Source organism: Urocitellus parryii, chromosome 11, assembly GCF_045843805.1.
Source record: "Urocitellus parryii isolate mUroPar1 chromosome 11, mUroPar1.hap1, whole genome shotgun sequence".
NCBI classification, from domain to species: Eukaryota; Metazoa; Chordata; class Mammalia; order Rodentia; family Sciuridae; genus Urocitellus; species Urocitellus parryii.
In genome coordinates this window covers 78744275-78764681 of record NC_135541.1, presented here as the reverse complement: position 1 = coordinate 78764681, position 20407 = coordinate 78744275, and the positions used below count along the sequence as shown (strand labels likewise).

General features: G+C 35.6%; 1 protein-coding gene across 1 annotated transcript in view; it reads left to right on the top strand.

Annotated features, from left to right (window-relative positions):
• Plppr5 (phospholipid phosphatase related 5) overlaps window positions 1–20407 on the top strand; it is a 105636-nt gene that overhangs the window by 69366 nt on the left and 15863 nt on the right. The window contains exons 4-5 of the mRNA XM_077791434.1: window positions 9551–9727; window positions 18244–18378. Coding sequence (XP_077647560.1) covers window positions 9551–9727; window positions 18244–18378 — 312 coding nt within the window. The remainder of the gene's footprint in view (window positions 1–9550; window positions 9728–18243; window positions 18379–20407) is intronic.

Here is a 20407-nt window from a genome sequence, read left to right as displayed (position 1 = left end):
TCCATGTGAAATCAGCTGGGGCTGCACTTCAAGGATAAGGTAAATGAGGCAGTGATGAAGGAGCTGTTATTCACAGCCAAACCATCAATTGGCCATTGTGCTGAGGGCAGCTGAGTTACTGAGCGTATTCTGATCTTAACTGCATGTACCAGCTGGTCCTGAACACTGAGGCTGTTGTTACTTACATCACATTTGTGACTCCCTAATGTTACCCATTCAAGGACGTCAACTACAGGATAAATTCTGTGTTCCTGTTGATGTAATCTTTTGTTAGGTACCCATCAAGGATATTGTAAAGAAAATGGATGTTTGTGCTTCATTTTTCAAATACAATAAGCACCATTATCTCCATGCCCATGTTATGCAATTGAATTTATTATTTCTCTCAGCAAATACCTAGTTTTAATACAAATAAATCATTTCAATTCTTTGTTTATTCTAGTCACAGAGCAAACAAAAGTCTTCACATACCCTGTGACAGTAATAAAGTGGACACTCCTTATGTGATTTCTATGCTAAATCCCACAAAGTGAATATTATGATCATTTTCATTTTACCAATGATATATCTAAGATTCTCAGAAGTTTAGTAATTTGATTAAGGTCATGGGGATAGATTGACCTTCTAACCCAGATTGTTAAACTCATAAAATACAAAGTAGTTGGTTAATTTTAATGAAGGTAAAATTGTTTTAAAAGTAACTATTATGATAATTAGAATCTGAAAAAATATAGACTGTGATAGTTTAAGTCAGAAGGTTCAAAATAGCTTCATAATGATATTTTATTACAGAATATGCTATTGGAAAGGGCAATAAATTGATAGATAGATAGATAAGATAAAAAAAAGATACAGCTAAATGTCTGACAAAGCACAGATATCCTAAAATATTGTTTAGATTCAGTTACTAACTCCAAACAATGTGACACATAATATAAAGTACCAATAAGTGATTGAAATATTTGGGGAACATTTACTGATTATTTTTCATTTCTCTTAAGTTTTGATGCACTCAACTAGGTCAGCATGTCCCATAGAAATATGAAGTGAACTACTTTTCTAATAGTCACAATTATAAAAGATAGAAGAAATAACATTAATTTTAAAAATACATTTTGTTTCCCCAGTATATCCAAACTATTATCATTTCAACAGGTATCAATTTAAAGTTAATTGTATTTTATTCCTTTTTTCAGTTTTCTAAATCCAGTATATATTTGACATCTTAATTAAGTATTAAATTTTTACCTGAAATACTTGATCTTGATCTGCATTTGGATTTCATAAAATTTACAGTGTGAATATATATGTATGTGTGTGTGTGTGTGTATATTTATATACACACATAATTAGTTTCAAATACTTAAAAAGTTTTGTAATAAGTACTAGTTTTGAGACTTAAGCTTAATTGAAAACAGTCAGAATAGGAAATTTAGTACCACAGTGGCAGTAGCCACATTTCAATTGTTTAGTATCTACAACAGCTCGTGGCTATCATATTGGATTCAGTGCCTCGGAGAAGGGCAGGTCTGAAGACGACAAGAGACAATAACAATCAGAAAAAGAAGCTGGCATTTACGTCAGTGTTAAATGAGGCTAGCCTTGTCAAGAAAGAACAAGGACTTCTAAATTCCAAAGCTACTTCTACATATCAAAAGCAAAATGTGAAGATCTAAGTATTTTCAATAATAGGAAAATGGATGTTTGTGCTTGATATTTCAAACTCACTGGGAACCTTCAACTCTGTGCCCATAATAGAAAGAACACTGGACCTAATGTAAGGTACAGGATGACACCACCAGCCTAGCGGAGGGGAGGAGACTGGAGGAGAGGAAAAGGGGGAGGAGGGCAAAATGGCAGCTGTGAACACTTTAGAAAGAAGTTGGTCATTGAATCTAGCAGAATGTCGAGGAGCTTGTAGCTCACTTCTAGTTTGAAACTGGGAGAACTTCCCCTCTCCATATGCCTCCGTGGCAGGTAGGTCAGAAAGCAGAAAGGACAACTGCCATGACTCAGCAGAGCTGAAAGGGCAGAGCCCACCTGGGACTACAAAGAAGGAGTGCTGGAGATTAAAGGGCCTGAATTCATCTGTGAGTTGAGATGGATCAAGTCAGCCTGGGGCCACAAACACAGGAGTAGTGGTTGTCAGTAGGGTATCAGTGACACAGCGACACACACAAGCAACAGAGGCCAACAAAGACAGAGAGAGCACTTTGTCAGAGTCCTCCGTTCACTGCTCTGATGTTGCCTCCCCACCTCAGCCATGAGACCTCGCAGGCCTCCATCTAGACCCCTGTGTTGTTCTGCCAGAAAAGGAACAGTGAGAAAAAGAGGAAAGCTGAGAATGTATTCGGGATTCTTCCTTTCCCATGCTGTTCCTACTCTGAAAGGCAGGTGCTCACAAGGAAGTTTAGATCCACTATGGAAAATAGAGGAGCTTCAGGCTTTATATAATCCAGAATGTAGTAAATTCAATTCATGACTTCTGAGGGGGCAAAAAGATGTGATACTTTTCTTCATCTATCTTCAGGCCCATGACAGTGTTCCTATAACAAATGAGAGGCTCACAAAAAGAAAAGCATAAAAATTGTACTGAATCAAAGTTTTAAGTTACATGGGAGACTTCAGAACTGAGGACCCAGTGATTCAGGGAAAACAGTCTATTTTTATGCTGAGATTCAGTGCAGAATAAACAACCATGTAGATGTGATTGCATAGAGGGGTATGATCTAATGAAACAGACTCTGTTTAGATTCTTCTTGGTCTCTGAGCAGTATTCCTTTCTTTATGGTATGGGCCAGGACCCCTTTGTAAGGAGGGTCTTCACGGTATAAGGGGGATAATGACTTTTCTAGGTTTTATGACCCACCTTGGGGAAGAAAAATTCTGATTTCTATGCATTGTTTCAGGGGTAGGGGGAAGCAGAGGGGAGATGGGAGGGCAGGAAAAGGTCAGAGAGAAATCATGCTTCTGAAACCTTCTAATTTTCTAATTTCCTTTAGTTCAAAGTATTCAGAATGCCAAAATGCTATGCTTTGGTGTATAATTTTCTGAGCCCCAACACTTCAATATACTATCATTTATTATACTACCATCACCACCTCCCCTGAGAGGTCTGAATTATGTGAATACAAATCTGTTTTCTAGAATCCTTGGTCTTTCCACTATTGCAGTGCCTTCCATCATAACTGTTATTACATGCACCATCAGATACCTTTGCATAGCAGTCTGGAAAACCTAGGAATGTGGATAAGAATATCAGGTATGAATGCAATGATAAGGCATCCAGAACACTGCACATTGGCTTGGTAAATAAACCCCTCATATTTTTTTTTTTTTACTGTCACTTTACCAAGTTGCAAACAGATCTCTACTGGAGTGCCAGAGGATCACATCTTTGATGTTGTCTTATTTGGGGGAAATCTGTCTATAAACCAGAAAACTAATATGACAGATATCAATGTAAAAATTGAAAGTGATCTTGACAGGGTGGGATGTTGTTTTGAATGCAATAAGAAATTTCATCTTTTGAAGAGTCTCAGAAGTCCAGGATAAGGGAAAATAGGTAGGCGTTGATCCATGTAAAGAAGTCATGGAAGACTTAGTTTCTTATACCACCATAGATATAAATAAAATGTGACCAATAATGTTATGAGGTTATTTTTAAAAAAATAAGTTATGTGATCTATTAGATTGTATTAATCAAAGTTATCAATTTAAGAGATCAGTTTAAAGATAATCCAGTCCTAACCTGGCTAAGATATTGAGTAAAGTACAGAGTGCAATACGGAACAGTCCACCTGACTCTGGGTGGGGAAGAGGATCTGTATTCTGCAGAGCTTAATTTGGGGCTCTGAATTTTTGGAGAAGGATGAACATATGTTAAAGTGTCTGTTTTGCAGAAGAATCTGGCCACTGCATTATTCTCACATCAATAGATGAAATCTAACTTGTGAATCTGTAGGAAGAAAGAGGTAAATGACAAAAGTGTACATAATAATCACCAGCAAATAAACAATTATGGATAATTTCAGTTGCGGTATTTAAAAAAGGAGAAAAATGTCAAAATAACATAGTGAAAAATGAAGAAGCATGAAAACAAGAGAAGGAATAAAGTCCTCCAAATGCTCAGCTACGGGACCATCTTAAACCTACCAATCTTCATTCGCCAGGTTCTGCCCCCAGTATGAAGATTCTGGGCCTGTTATGTTTTCATGTTCTGGCTCTGACTTAACCCCTACAGTTCCTGAGAACTCACTGTAGATCTTACTGCACTCAGTACTCTACCTTTGCCCTAGAATTTAGTCCTTCCAACACCATGTGGCAGTATTATAATGATCACATGCATTTGATACCTACATAACCTTACATGAGTTGAACACTTCACACAGGGGCAGTGCTGGGATTCAAACCCAAATCCTTCTGGTTCCAAAGCAGATTTCCTAATCACTATGCCATGGTTATCTCTTCCTATGGAACATCTTTATAAATATTAATTCAGTTACACATTAAATAGATAATTGAGTGTAATAGTTTTCTATTGACATAATGACAAATTACCACAAATGTAGTGATTTTAAACATCACAGATTTATAAGAGTTCTGTATCTCAGAGTCCAACATGGGTCTCCCTGGACCAAAGTCAAGTTGTCATCCAGCTGCAAACCTCAGGGTGTTCTGAGGAAGAATTCATTGGTCACCTTTTCCAGCTCTAGAGCTATCTCTGCATTCCTCTCTTCATCTTCACAGGCAGTACGATTGCATATCCATATCTCTTTCTGACTACAGTCAGGGAAGATTCTGTACTTTGAAGGACGTGTTTGATTAGAGAATACATTCAAAGGAAATAGTATGGAACCCAAAATAGGTTCCTAGGATGAATGCATGGACATCTTTAGGGGGCTGACATTCTTCCTAGCACCAGTGCCTACTCTGTACCAAGCATTGCTCCTGACAAAGAGGACAAAGACAAGCTAGTGTGTTAGCTTTTTGTTGTTGTGAGCAAAAAACCTGCCAATAAAATCTTAGAGGAGGAAAAAACTTATCTTGGCTTGCAGTTTTAGAGGTTTAGTCCAATGGGGACCAGCTCCATTGTTCTAGGCCCAAAGTGAGCCAGAACATCATGGTGGAAGGGCCTGGAAGAGGAAAGCTGCTCCAGTTATGGTGACCAGGAAGTAGAGAGAGAAGGTGGAAGGGGCCCTAGGGAAGATGAACCTTTCCAGGGTACACCCCCCAGTGACCCACCTCCTTCACCTTCAGCCATGCCCCATTTCCCTACAAGTTACCACCCAGTCAGTCCACTTGAACTAAGATGGACTGATGGATTACTGGTCTCATAATCCAATCATTTCATGTCTGAATATTCCTGCATTAACACAGGAACTTTTGGATGACACCTCATATCCAAATCATAACAGCAAGTAAAAAAAAATACGTATGCAAGATAATAACAGTGATAAGTACTTTCAGACAATAAGTACTTTCAAGAGTGATAAGTACTTTCAGACAATCAGAGTTCAAAATTTATTGTCACCCAACCATGCCATTCCTGCTTCATTCATTTAATAATTTTTGAGTGGCTACTATGTAGAAGATCTTCTATGGATATCAGGGAGATTAGTGAATGGATAGAAGTTCTCTGCTAATTGGCTATTCTAGTGAAGAGAATGATTAAACATAGGTACATGCAAATGGAAAACATGATTCAGGTAGTGAAAAATGATACAAAGAAAGTATTCTATGCTCTTTCCCTTGAATATCTGCATTTCCCTTAATTCATGTTTTTGTTTAATAAATCTAGTGTTTATCTAGTGTTTACTATGGGTCAGGCACAGTGCAAAACACAAGGCATACACTGAAGAACCCAGACTTGGTTTCTATATCCTCACTCTAATGAAGAAAACAACTAAAATTAATAATAACCACAGATGGTGGGAAGCACTCTGATAGAAGACAGACAGGGTTCTTTGAGAGCACATTACAGGATTACGTATGTTGTCCTGTGTCTAGGACAGCTCCCCTGGCCCTCTTTCCCCTTACCTGGAGCTGTAGTATTTATTCTTCAAAATCAAGCCTTAGCTGCCTTCTTGAAGAAACTCAACACTGATGCACAGGAGATGCTTAACAAACATTTGGGTTTTTAAAAATTTTATTTTAATAATAGTATTGTTTTATAAATAGTATAATAGATTCTCAATTTATTCAAAATATAGATCTTTATTATAACAAGTGAGTTAACTCACATGACAGATATAATTTGGACATAATGATTATATTTTAGTCAAAGTAAACAAATATGCAAAGCCCCTTGGTATGTATGTTAATTATTGTATATTTGTATAAACAAAGAGAAAAATGTGCAAGAATATATACCAGGTTATTAACAAGCAGCAAATGATCAACTTTATCCTTCTGCACCTTAGTGCTAATAGTTATTTATGGAATAGGTGCCTGAGAACTACTAATATGGCTAAATGAGTTGGCTTGTAAGGCAGTGAGCTTCCACTGACCCTTGAGGACTGAGTGAATACTGTCCTGCTCAAATCATATCATCTTTCTGTTTGTGTTTATTTAAGCTACATTTTGACATCTGCTTAATCAAGATGGTTTCATAAGTGAATTAAAAACCAAGAAAGCATAAATAATAAATTCCTGTCCTGTATCCAGCTCACTTAATAGATTATTATGCCATAATTTCCTCTTCTGCAAATTAGGAATAATAGACTTTCTGTAAAGATAACACAATTAGCCTGGTTAAAATGCACTTGGATTCATAAAGTACTACAGAGTTGCCAAGTACAAGTGAAAACTCTAATTTTTCTTTTGTTATATCCATGCTAGCTGATTATGCTCCAGAAAAATCTGTGCATTATAAATAACTGCTATGATCTGCCTTCAAGTTAAATCTTTCTTTATACATTCTTCTGTTGACAGGCATCTATGCTGATTTCATAATTTATATGCACAATGAAACCCATTACTCTGTATAATTGAAATGCACTAATAAAAAAAATCTGTAACTTGAAATTCTCATAACCCTGGAAATTAAGTCACCTTCTCGTCTTCCCTTTGCATCTGGACATGAAGTGGGATCTGATAGAGAAAAAAAAAAAAAAACATCAAATTCCAGGCTTTTTCTGATATAAAATCTTTTTCATTCGTTTTGAAAGTGGCCATATGGTGTCTTTGGGTCCCATATAAGCCTTGTTTAAATCATTAAGGCAGTTTAGGAGAAACTTCAGTACATTATAGTACAAGATCACAGGTTACTATGAGTCTCCACAATTTGAACAGGTAAAGGCTAAGCTGTATCTGAGATGGCCTTTGGGGATAAGGCAAAGCAAGCCTTTACCAAAGTCATATAGATTCTGTAAGAGGTTTTGGACATGAACCACACTTATCCTACTTTCCCATTTCTTGCTAAGGGTGGAGTATAAATGTAACCTCACTCCTGTGATATTATCGTGGCTTTGTTTCTCCTGTCTCTAATTCCAACTCTCTTACATTTACTGATATTCAGCTTTTGTCCATCAACCATTGCTCTCAACAATAAATCAAGAAGAAAGGAAAAGTAAGAAATACTTAGGTGCTTAAGTACCTAAATATCTTCCCCTTAATTTCCATTTATATCTCTTCTTTCTCAATAGTGCCATCCCAATAATCAAGCTGTATACTCTTCATAACAAGCTTTACCTTGGTTCTGTTTTCCAATTTTTAAGATGAAGAAGGTAACAATGGTAACTAAATTACAGGGATTTTTAAAAAAGAATTTAATAAGATAATGTAATATGTTTAAAATTTTTCCCTGCATAGTGGTCACTCATTAAATGATGACTATAACTAATATTAGTGGTATTAATATTATTCCACAGGACCATATTTGTTTTGTCTTAGTAAGGATAGGCTATCTTTAAAGTTCTGACAGATGTGAAGAAAGGCTAAGGTAAGGAACTATCAATCAGTCCTCTAACTGTATTAAAGGAAATCTTACAAGCAGTCCAAATTCCACTCTCTCTTCATACAGAGGAGACATCCAAGGAATAACTGCATTAGCTTCATCACTGGAAACTTGATGTGGCATGATACCCCTGCCTTGGTAGTCACGTAGGCAGAGCTCTTGAATACATTTAGAATGACAAAACCATCTTTTTCTCTTTCTCATCTCTTCCTATTTCCCTGTCCTATGTACTGATCCTTGTAACTGAAATTATAAAGCTCTACTGAGCACTGGCTTTGAATATACAGAACTAATTTTGAAGGTCACAGGCCAACATGGGGACTATTTAGTTTCTTGGGGTTTTTTTCCCTTTAAAATATTGGGAACCAGGATAGATTGCAAAGGGTTAAGACTTGGCTAGAGACAAAAATTGTATCATTTGTACTCTTTAAATATTCATACTGCCTCTTCTGGCAGCTAACAGGGCTGCACACTTTGCCTAGAGAGAGGAAAAACACAAAAAAAGATAATTACAAAAGTTCATAGTGTTCTAAAATGGTTGCTGTGAACTAAAAAGTTAAACATTTGGTTTACTCCCCTAGGCAAATGCATTTTTTATTCAACTCATGGCAATAGTCATGTGATTATATACATTTTTACGTATCTTTCTGGGCATGTTATCATTATTGCATACTTACATTAAAACCATAAAATTTGATTGTGCTGGTAAAGCCATCTCTTTTGTAATTACTTTCCTATTGACTATAATAGTAATTGACACCTTTAGTCATCACATTTGCTTATGAAGTCATACATGATTTAAATATGAGCAGGTGAACTCTAGAGCAAGTCAGATTAGGAATAGGAACAAATGATTCTTGAGTATGGTGGCACATAATTTTTCATTCAGTACAATCAAGTAACACTACATATTCTTCATTAATGTGTGTGAACATGCCAAAAATGTAAGTATCTATTTGTTAGCTGATACATTTCCATCATATTTTTTTTTGTTATTGTTATCCTAATTTTTGGCTGATAAATTTACAGAAAGTAATTTCACCATTTCAGATAAAAACATAAAAACAGACCTTGGCACTGTATTGACTCTTAAATTCCTTCTTCAAAGTAACATCTGTTTGTTGGAAATTGCTCCATTTTATTTTTTTAAGCAATATTCACAGTTCTGATTTTATCCAGCATGTGTCCTTTCATTATGACATATAACAGTGAAAACATTATAGACATTATCAGTTTTCCCCTTCTAAAAATGTTAAGATCATGCTAAAATGTAAATTCAGATAATACAAGAAAAGGTATGTTAACAATTTTTTCTTTTCAAAAAGGCTACCTAGAATATCTGTGCTCAAAGTTCCTAGGTGATAATAATTGGCCAATAGTAAGAAATGGTCATGGCAAGTAAGTAAAATTAAATATATCTAATCTTAAATTGTGCTTTAATGAAACTTCAGTCAAAAAATTCTTAAACTACATTAATTGAGCCATATAGTTGTATATATGTCTGTAATATTTATGTGTACCTACATACAATATGCTATGCATATAAAAAAAGAAAATACCATCAAGGAAGGTCATGTTTTTTTATTCTTTCAGATGTACATTACCAACACAATCAAAGCCAAAGGAACCAGACTTGCCAAGCCAGTTCTATGCTTGGGATTAATGTGTTTGGCTTTTCTTACTGGACTCAACAGAGTAGCAGAATATCGAAATCATTGGTCAGATGTGATAGCAGGCTTTCTGGTTGGAATATCTATAGCAGTATTTCTGGTAAGTCAAATTTATGTAGATACTATTAGATTTTTAATTAACATGAAAAGTTGCCTATAGGAAAATATAAGAGGGAATTACTGAGTTTGTCTAAATGTGGCATATCACATGATCATACTTAATATTTTAAGTCATTCATTTCTTTCACCTCTCATATATGTTCTGCTTAATGTCAGGTTGGGGGATGAAAAAAAAATAATTCTACACTTAAAGATGGATAAAATATTTTCAGATAAAATGGATCAGGGCTAAAACCAGTCCTCCCTGGATAGATATAAAACTGGACCGTATGGATATTTAAACAATTTCCTTGGGGCAGTTTATGTCTGGAGTATATAATATTTATATCTGCACAGTGCCAGAATAGTCTGGTGCCTTGCCCCATGATCTCCAGGAACCAGCAAGTCACAGGTGCTCTGACAGTGCCTGCTTGTGAGGAGGGTCATTTCATTTCAATAACTAAAAATTTATGGAGAGCTTCCAAGGAAATGCCACCTCAAGTCATATTTCACCATAGAGGGCAGAGAATTCTAACGAAGTGAGCCTGCCATCCATATTCCTATTTTAAAGTAACCTTGGAACATTTCTATAAGTTCTGGTGGTTGAAAAAATGTATTTGAGTTCAATATTAGAGTGTATCAATTCATTATAATTGTAGGTATATAACTTTCACCTGGATGACAAATTGTAGAGACTATAAATCAAAGCATATTTTTTGCATGGACACATTATAATTTATAAGAAATACTTTATTTCCATTTTGATTGCATTTGAATTGCTTCTCACTCTAACCCGTCCTTCCTCAATCTCCTTCCACTATTCAATAACCAGTAAGTAACCAAAAAATGTATTTGAATCTTTCTAGTGAGCAAACGTTTAAGCACAACTTATGCACCTGCATATTTAGTAGGTTATTTCTTCTGGAATCTCTTGTGGTAAAATAATAACCATGACCTCATCTCTATTCTACATCCTGTGCCTGTGTGGAGGTTTTTGTTGTTGTTGTTGTTGTTTTGTTTTTCTGTTTTTTGGTGATATCACTCATTCTGAATCTCAAGGTCTGGGAGTCTTAGGACCACCCTCTGTTAAGAAAAAAAAAATTCTGCATTAAAATTAACCAAGCTTATTTGAGAAAAAAAAAGTTCTAAAACTGGATAGCATCCCAGACCAAAGTTGGTTCAGAATGCCCCAACATACCATGGGTACAGGTTATATTTATACCCAGGGAACAGGAAGTGAACAGTGCCTTGGTCATGTTTTGGCAGTGTTCAGCCTCTGATTGGCTGAAGGTTCAGCTGCTGTGAATGGCTAGATTCCATTCCTTGGTACAGTCCTATAGATTATATTGCAATTTGTTTATATATCAAGCTAGGTTACAGTTCACTATATCCAGAGGCCACTTTGGGTCAAATTTTATCCAAGTACAGAAATAGCCTTAAGCTGAACTTATCAATTTAACACCTTTCACTTGCTCTTAGAGACATCCTGTGGCCTCCTGAAAAAGAGCCCACACTTGAGCCAAAACCTTTTCCTCGCTTTCATTCTCCGCATTTTTAAACTGGCTAACGTTTTAAAGAAACAAACCAAACAAAACCACCTTAAGCAAATCTTAAAGTATTCCCAGGCAAGGCAAAGAACACACCAACAGTCAAAATTTCAGAGCACAGGTACCAGATGTGACTGCTGTGCTTCAGCTTCCCAGGCCAGAACATCTTCTCCAGCATCTCATCAGCCTTCCTATTGACCTTACTGTGGCTGCTGCCATCTTCCCTCCCTCTAGTCTCTAGAAAACTCCCTAACACCTTGCAAAGTCAAAACTATAACCCTAGCACCTTCCTAGCTACCTACCAGGTGGAGAACCCTGTGGTGAGGGTTGAGCTCTATAGTGGATCCTCCTTGTGTTCAAGACCTTTGCGTTGTACAGACTCAGAACATTCCAAGATGGCTCATGGAACATTCCCCCATGCCTAGGAAAGGGACTTCATGAAAAAGTCATGCAAAATCAATGCTTTCACCATATAATGACTACACATGCATTTATGCGTTTATTCACAGTAGTTTGTGAGTGTGAGTGCCTACAGGTAACAACCACTGTGCCAAGAACTGGAGGTACAAGGAAGTTCCAATAAACATGGCCTGTCTCCAGTGGGAGTTACAGTCTGGTTTAGGAGAAAGACAATAACAGTTCTATTATTCCCTTAAACATCTTCTCCCTTTCTTCCATCATAAAATAAACATTTACTGAGTCTCTGTTCTAATCCAGGCATTGTTCTTGGTGCAGGAAACAAATATCCAAAAAAATAAATCATCCATGTACTTACATAGATAACAAGTTAAAAAGAGAAAAACAGGCGAAGAGTTTTGCAGAGGGTCAAAGGTAATGATACAAGTACCAGTACTCAGGAGATAAAGTTTGGGATGAAACATAAATCCAAAAAGGGAAGGTGGAATTTCAACTTGAAAAGTTTTGGAATGAGGGTGAAAGAGCACAGTGCACAAAGGCAACATGAAATGCTTCAAAACATTGGCTGCATGGAGCCCAACTAGACACAGGGTGCAGCTTGTTCATGAAAGAGCATGACCTCCTAAAATGGTACTGGTCCTCCAGCACATGTAATAAGAGGTGGGGTGGAACAGGACAGAGACAGTGTATCCTGAATGGCCTTGTATGTTACAAGAATAATCTGGGCTTTTGCTTACAAATGTGAGCGATCTATTGTCAGACTTTAACTGAGTTAAAACAAAAACACAGCATTATTGAAGCCCAGTTTCTTCATGAGTTCAATTTGTATCCTTCAGTAATTTTATTATTTCTGAGCTTTAGTGTCTCCTTTAAATGAGGTGAATTTGAGCCTCCCTAAAGATCAGTCTTTAGATTTACAAAGATTAAATGAGATAGAATATGTTCAGTGAATGGCCACGTGAATGAATGACATAAGTTCCATACATGATAGTTTGTCTTCTCACATTCCCTTTCACCTTGTGATAAAATTTGTGCTTTGAAAATATATTTACTGAAAAAGAAAACTCCAGGTTAGGATAGTGAAGAAAGTTTATGCAGACCCAGGAAAATAACATAGCAAAAGTCAGACCTCAATGTCACAGAGAGAGGAGAGAATCTCCAGGAGGGATTGGGGAGGTGGGATGTTTTGGAGCCTGAGGGAACACTGGAGTTGATATGGCCAAGGCACAGGGAGCAATCTGTGATGATTCCTGAGTTTCTCATTCGGGCAACTCAGTAGAACATTTATTTTGAGCAATGACTCCAGCTCTGGTTTGTAATATCCTGGGGAGCTTCCAGTTATCTTGCAGTGTGTGCAGGATTATAAAATGATTCCAAAATAAAATTAACATTAACCCGCTCCAAGCCTCTGACTCTTGGTTAAAAGAGCCCCCGCCCCCACCAATCACCCAGACTCTTTGTCTAGCATTTGCCTTTGACTCATTCTCCTGGTTCTTCTCCCACAACCAATGATTCATCAGTTCAAGTTCCTTTCCACTACAAACAGTATTTCTTCCATGTCTTATATTTTTGCCCTTTTAACCAGAACCTCTCAATCTAGAGATTATTGCTTCTCACCTCGGTTTTATCAGTAGGTTCCTAGCTGCCTCCTCCCTTCAGGCTTTCTGCCAGTACCACCCCCATTCTACTTCTGTAGACTTATAACAACTCACTGCCAATAACAAGACAAAAACAAAAATCTCTTTCCTGCAGCATCAAATCCACACTTCCATCACCTGCTCTCTTCCTAGTGAAATTTATTATCCTCTATTTACTGAGTACAGAAAGCCTGCACTTGAATCCAATCAGCTTCCTGCCTTCTCAGAAAAAGCTTTGACCATCCTACATATATGCCTTTGTGGGCAAAGCAAGGAGTTGTAAATCAGAAAAACCTACATCTGAGTGCAGTCTTTGCCACTTGTTGTATGACCTTGTGCAAGTCATTGAGCCCCTGGTGACCCCTAAAACAGCAAGGTCTTCCCTGAACCATGTTTAAAACATGACTCCTCCCTTATTTTTGATAAAATAGTATTAATCTATGGACAATTGTTATTCAACTAGTGTTTTTTTTTTGTATGTTGCTAGACATAGGGATTCTACTCATTACTCATGAAAAAAAAATGCGTTTTTTTCCTACAGCACTCCAATTCTTATGTCACATCTAATGTTTTTTTGTTTTTGTTTTGCTACCAGTCACTGGAGAATGTAAGCTCCCCAGGGAGAAGTCTGTTTGCTTTGTTCATTGCATATCCTCCATGGCTAGAACAGGACTGGGTACCCAGGAGGTGCTCAGGAAACAGGTGATAGATGGATGAATAAGAAACTGTTTTATCTGCTTCTCAGGGCTCTTTTAAAGGTCAAGTGAAATCCTACATGTTGCAGGTGCAGGCCAGTGCCTGTTAACAGACCAAGTGCTGAGTGTCATGGCCGTCATCTTGGACAGCTATACTTAAATCCTTTACATGCCTAAGATTTGGCTTAAGCAAGTCCCAATTTCTCTAGGCAATATTCCTGATTACTTGGTTTTCCCATTTTTTTCTTGATTTTTGCCGTACTCTCAGTCTGTGTTACATCTTACAGGGAATTATGTCGCAATCTAAATTTGTAACAATCCTATGTGCATTTTGCTTAAGAGTAATGAGTAAAATCCCATGTTTAGCAACATGCAAAGAAATTGTTAGTTGAATAATAGTTGTTGATTGATTAATATTATTTTATACAAATGCATGATTCAAAACACTTCTGAAAATTATGTTTCAACGTTAGTAAGAATAGTTCAGATTTATTGAGCACAACAATAATATGTCATATTATCTTACATAATATTAAAAATAATAGTTATGTTTGTGATCTTTGCTACATTAGTTTTTTTATACCTCACAATACCTCATTGAGATGTGGTTATTGTCCTCATTATGCAGATTAAGAAAAAAACAAGCCTTAGTTATATTAAATATCCTGTACGTGTTTTAAAAGTTAGAATATGAAAGTGTCCAGAATTAAGATTGAAGACTATTTGACCCCAAAGCCCAGGAAATTCATCTCAAGCAATAATGATGTTTTGTTGCTATGGGAAGGGAAAAATGAACACAAATAAATCATATCAATTTATTATCACTACTGGATGAAGAAAACAAATATATGTGTGTATATATATATACACACACACATATATTCTTTATAGGAAAAGGTAGACTTATACATGTGGAAGTCACAAATACAAAAGTCAAATCTTTCAAAGGAAATTAAATTATATACACACATTGGAAATTTTGAGAATATTTGGCCTGAATGTGGCTCATGCATTAATCTTTTCATTTACTGTAGCAGTGGAAATACAGCAGGAGATGAAAGCCAGTATCTCTTGATTTGTGGGACATATATAGTCTTGGAACAGGCATACATCAATCAAAGTACTAGTCTAACTAATATATAATTTCTTACTGATGTAGGTGCTCTGATAAAAAAGAAGCATGGTTTCACATGAGCACAAAGCAAAACAACAAACACACAAAAACAAAATAAGTTGTTCTAGTCAGAGATTCAGGAAAGACTTCTGTGAATTAGAGATGCTGAGGGGATAGACCATGACTGAGTTAAAAATGGGATTCAAAGAAGGTGGAGCTGAGGATTATTTCAAATAGAAGGAAGTGAAAAGGAGAAAAAGGTGTTTGGAAAACCGAGAGAAGGAAGGTTGCAACGTGGTCAGCATTTACATTTTAGGATAAATGGGAAGCTAAGCCAAAAGATGGTTCTAACGGGTGATATAATTCAATTTGCATTTGGGATCATCATTTTCACATCATTATACAAAATAGAAGCTGACCAAGACTGGATTTAGGGGGATAATTTAGAAAACTATGCAGGAATCTGGAAGAGGTGATGGTTGCTTAGTCTTTGGAGTTGTTGATGATAGACATAGAATCAAACAGAAGTAATCAACATGTTTAGAAAATAAAATTGAGCATATTCAATAAGTGGTTGAGTATAGGAAGTGTAAAAGATAAATTTAAATTTTAAGCCTCCTATAGCTGCATTGGGCTAGGAGAAGATATGTGTGGGGATATTGCCTTTCCTGAGAGAGTCTAGGGATAGGTCACAAGATGGGTGAAGTTTGAACTTAGTCTTGAATATTTGTTGAATTTGTCACACCTTTGCAAAAAAAAAAAAAAAAAGAATTGGAGTTACTTTGGTGATCACTTTCTAATTGAGAAAATGGACCCAAAAAATGAAGAATGTCAGTTTTCAGTTTTGAACTCAGGGTCAGCCAGATCTCTTGTTTTTTTTTTTTTTTTTCTTTTTCTTATTATTTTTATGAACAGTGAATCAAGACTTGTGAATGTTAGCAGATAAGACTTATTAAATATTTCAATATGACTGAAAAGAAGATTTGGTAATTTCCTTTCTTAAAATTTAAATAACAAGAGTAAAGAAAAATAATTATTATGCTAATAGATAACATTTAATAAGTGTCTAATATGTGTTATGTGCTTATGAATTTCACATAGGAATTTTCAGCTGCTTCAGTGGTATTAACCTGTCGTTTAATAAAAGCAGGGATAAAACAGTAAATCTTTTCACTGAGTTTTCCAAACATAAATAATATCAAAAACAATTATACTAATTTTAGAAGCCCAAATTAACTCTAGGTGAATTTCATCTCATGAGTTCCTTATGGCTTTGTACATAGTTATTTAATTTCACCGAGTTTTTATTCAGAAGATTTATCTGCAGTTTTTTTCCATCTGCCCTGTTTTCCAATAATTTATAATACTAATAGAATGGGAGGAATGTCTGTCCCTGTATGTATGTATCATATGTATCATGAGATAGATATGAAATTGCTAATTTGTTTTGTTGTGATTGTTAGCTAAAATTCTTGATTATATCCTTTATATTCCAGAGCAGTGGTCAGCAAATTACAACCGATAGACCAAATTTGACCCGCTGCCTATTTTTTTAAAAAAGAAAGTTTTTTGGAACACTAATAAGCCATTTATGAACTATCAGTGACTACTTTTGCATCAAAGTAGCAGAGTTTTAGTAGTTCCCACAGAATCTTTATCCCACATAATCAACGATTTTTATCACCTTCCCTCTCCAGATAAAATTTGCTAACTCTGTCTCCTGGGCAGTCAGTATCTATGAGTCTTTTGTGGGGTTATGAAGCTGGAAACATCATTTGACAGTAGATTTATGAAGTACCCATCTTCAAGCCCTTACCATCCATTACTTTAAAGATCTTGGTGGCACTGGTAAAGCTAAGGTATCAAATTATCAGAATTTGATATTAGATATCAAATTATCAGGTTTTTAACCTGTAATTTTTCTAGTAAATGGAAGGATAAGAGATAAGTAAGAGTTTTCAAGGAAATTTATTTTTTTCTGAAGGAAAATCTCATAGTATGTTATGATTTTTATAGATTTGTAATTTGTATTTAAAAATTGAGAGTAACAAGTTGTAGTTGACCTTTGAAAATATTCAATAATAAATTCTACTAAAGAAAAGACATTTTGATGGGGCATTTGTGAAAATATGCAATGTTAATGTATTATTATAAAGTATTACTAAAAAATGAATATTGGCTTATACCTATAAGACCTGCATTTTGATTTATAGAGTTTCATAAATACAGAAAAACAAAGCCCAGTACATTACTCACTAGTTATTGTAAATGAAAAATAGCAAATAATTTTACTGTGTTGTTTAATTTACTACTTCTTAACTATGATCCACTTCCATCCAGAAATCCTGGAACATGTTAAAAAATGCCAACTCCTAAGCCTCATTATTCACCTACATTCTACTTCAGAAATTTTGGGGCAGGCTTAGGAATGTGCATTTTTAACAGTGCCAGAACTTTATTTTTAGGCATACAAAAATATGAGAACCTTTGGTTTAGTTCAAATTCTTTTATCTCTGGGATCCAATCAATTGAAATCAGGGTCAATTTCCTTTATGTAAAGGGTCTTCTATTTCAGTAGTAGCACCGGTATTCTATTGTTGAAATACCAAGTACATATGCAACAAAAATAATAGAAAATAAATAAGGTTAATTAAAAGGATGTTACTAAATTAGATAGTGCCAATTGTAGAAGGTTTATTATGAATGCAATAATCTTGAAGCAATGGAAAATAATTAGCATTTAAATTAAGTTGTAGGTTAGCCACATTAGGGAAAGGTTAGCTTGCTATGAATTTTTATAAGGTTATGGTGTTATTTTTGGATTGATTTGAGCATTAAGTATACTTTAATGAAAAATTTGGAATAATAAATTTTCAATATTAATTGAACTACATATTAAATGGTGAATTTCTCGAACCTATCTGCATCAAAGTAGTTGTTAAAATATATATGAGATAAATCTGGGTGTAAAGTTTTATGCATGTGATATTTAAGTTATTTTAATTCTTTATCACTATATTTGGATCTATTAAACTGTTCAAAAGGGCAACAGTCATATGATATATAGTTTTACTATCTATAGTAACTATAACTGTTTGAAATTTTAGGTCGTGTGTGTGGTAAACAATTTCAAGGGAAGACAATCAGAAAATGAACATATACACATGGATAATTTGGCCCAGATGCCAATGATCAGCATTCCTCGAGTAGAAAGTCCTTTGGAAAAGGTACCATCTGTACAGGTAATTCACAATTTAAATTCTAAAATGTAATTGTTATCTACAGCAAATTAATAATTATTCCTGTGTATGTATCTGGAGAGTGCCTGCACAGTTATTGTTAATTTACTTAACCTCAAAGTCTAATGGTTTAGCAAGAATTTAGCCATTGAAAAGATCATCTTAAAAAATGCATATTGTATTTAAAGTGTCTCTGTATCCCTCATGCTAAAAGCTGAGTACCTATAGATGGAATCTGTTAAGTATTCTGCTACAGTTTCTATATAAGGAATACTGTGCACTGGTCTCACACATAGACAAAGTAGTAAGATGCTTTTACTTGGGAATATATGCATTTTTCATCAAATAGATTCCATTTCTTTCATATTCCATGTCTATGAGAAAGTGCTGTGTTCAATTCCTGGCACATAATCAGGTCTTAATAAATATGTGTTGAATCTCATTCTCAAAGTTCTGGCAGCAGGGAAACACTAGTCGTGCTTTCCTGAAAGGAGGCAGTGAAGGCAGGCTGGGCTGAATACAACCAGACTACGAAGAACATTGAATAGCAGATCAAGACCTCAGCAGGCCTGGCAGCAAGCACAGAAATCAAGTTCTTAAAGACAAGCTGCTCTTGAGATTCTTGTGAACTGGATAGGGTGATATTTCCTAAATGTTGATGCAGTTGTGTGCATTTGTAACGAGTTGATTGCTAGTGTCTTCTCAATCAGCCTGATCCACTTTCACATTTTGGTCAGTATCTTAGAAAAATTTACTCGAGTGCTAATAAGGAGTGGAGGTGGAGAGAATCTGTGAGTGATAATTGGGTGAAAGAATAAAATGTCTTAAGAAACTGTAAGAAGAGACAATAAACTAGGTAGAAATAAAATGTTTTGTATTTGAATTTGAAAATTGTGTAGGGTAGGGAGCATTTAGGTTAAGTGCACAAATGAAAAAAGCTCAGAGGGACCACAAGTTGGCATGTGCCAACAGCATAATACCCCTGTTAAAATAATTCATAGGATCTTTAAGTCTCACTTAAGGAAAATGCAACCCTGACTGAGCGGACTGATGATTTGCTGTGCTCATCCTGGTCAGGATAACATGGAATATCATGCAATGCTCGTGGCAACACAGTTCAATGGTGAAGACCAACAAAATAGAATATTCAGTTTTCCAAAAATAAACATTAAATGAGTTAGTGAATATGTCCAGGATGGTGAGTGGACTCAAAGTCATGGACAATGAGAGATTATTGGAGCAAAGATGATCAGAGACAAAGAAAACTCATGAAAGAAGCAATAATTTCCCAGGAGTGTCTAATAAATGGTAGATGTATGAGATTGGTTCTGTAGGACCTCAGAGATCACAAGTAAGGTGAACAAAAGAAATGGGGGTGGGAAAATAAACGATGACCAGAGAGAGGAAATCCTTTCTGAAAATGGAATGACTGCATTAGGAGAGGTTATTTCTTTTTACTATAAGGATTCCAGAATAGCTAACTAATCACTTACCTATAATACTTTGGAGGGAATTAAGTATTTAGATGTTAGAGATTCTAAATAATAATATTGATATCAGCTACCATTTAATAATCCTTAGTATGCATCAAGTTTTGTACTAATGGTTTTTATAAATTCTATAAAACACTTCTATGCTTTACAACTATATTTAGTCCCCACAACAATTTTTAAACTGGGTCTTTTTATGGTGGCAGAGACTGCCAGGAGTCTACTGATATTCATTCTCCCCATCTTCCTTCAAATTTTTGCTATATCCATGGCTGCCCAGTTTTAGTCTGTACTTTCCAGCTTCTCTTGCAGTTAGTTGAATGTGACCAAGTTTAGAGCAATGAAATATGAGTAGAGGAATAAGCGCAACCTCTAGCATATCTCTTCAAAGACTCTTGCTCTGGGCATTCTCTACCCCTTATAATCAAATGGAAAATATAGATTGGAGCAATCTTGGAAGCAGGTTTGTAAAATTACTGATCAACTTTGCCAGTCTGTGTCCCTGGATGACCTCCTGGAGCAGAGCCCACATAACCATTCCA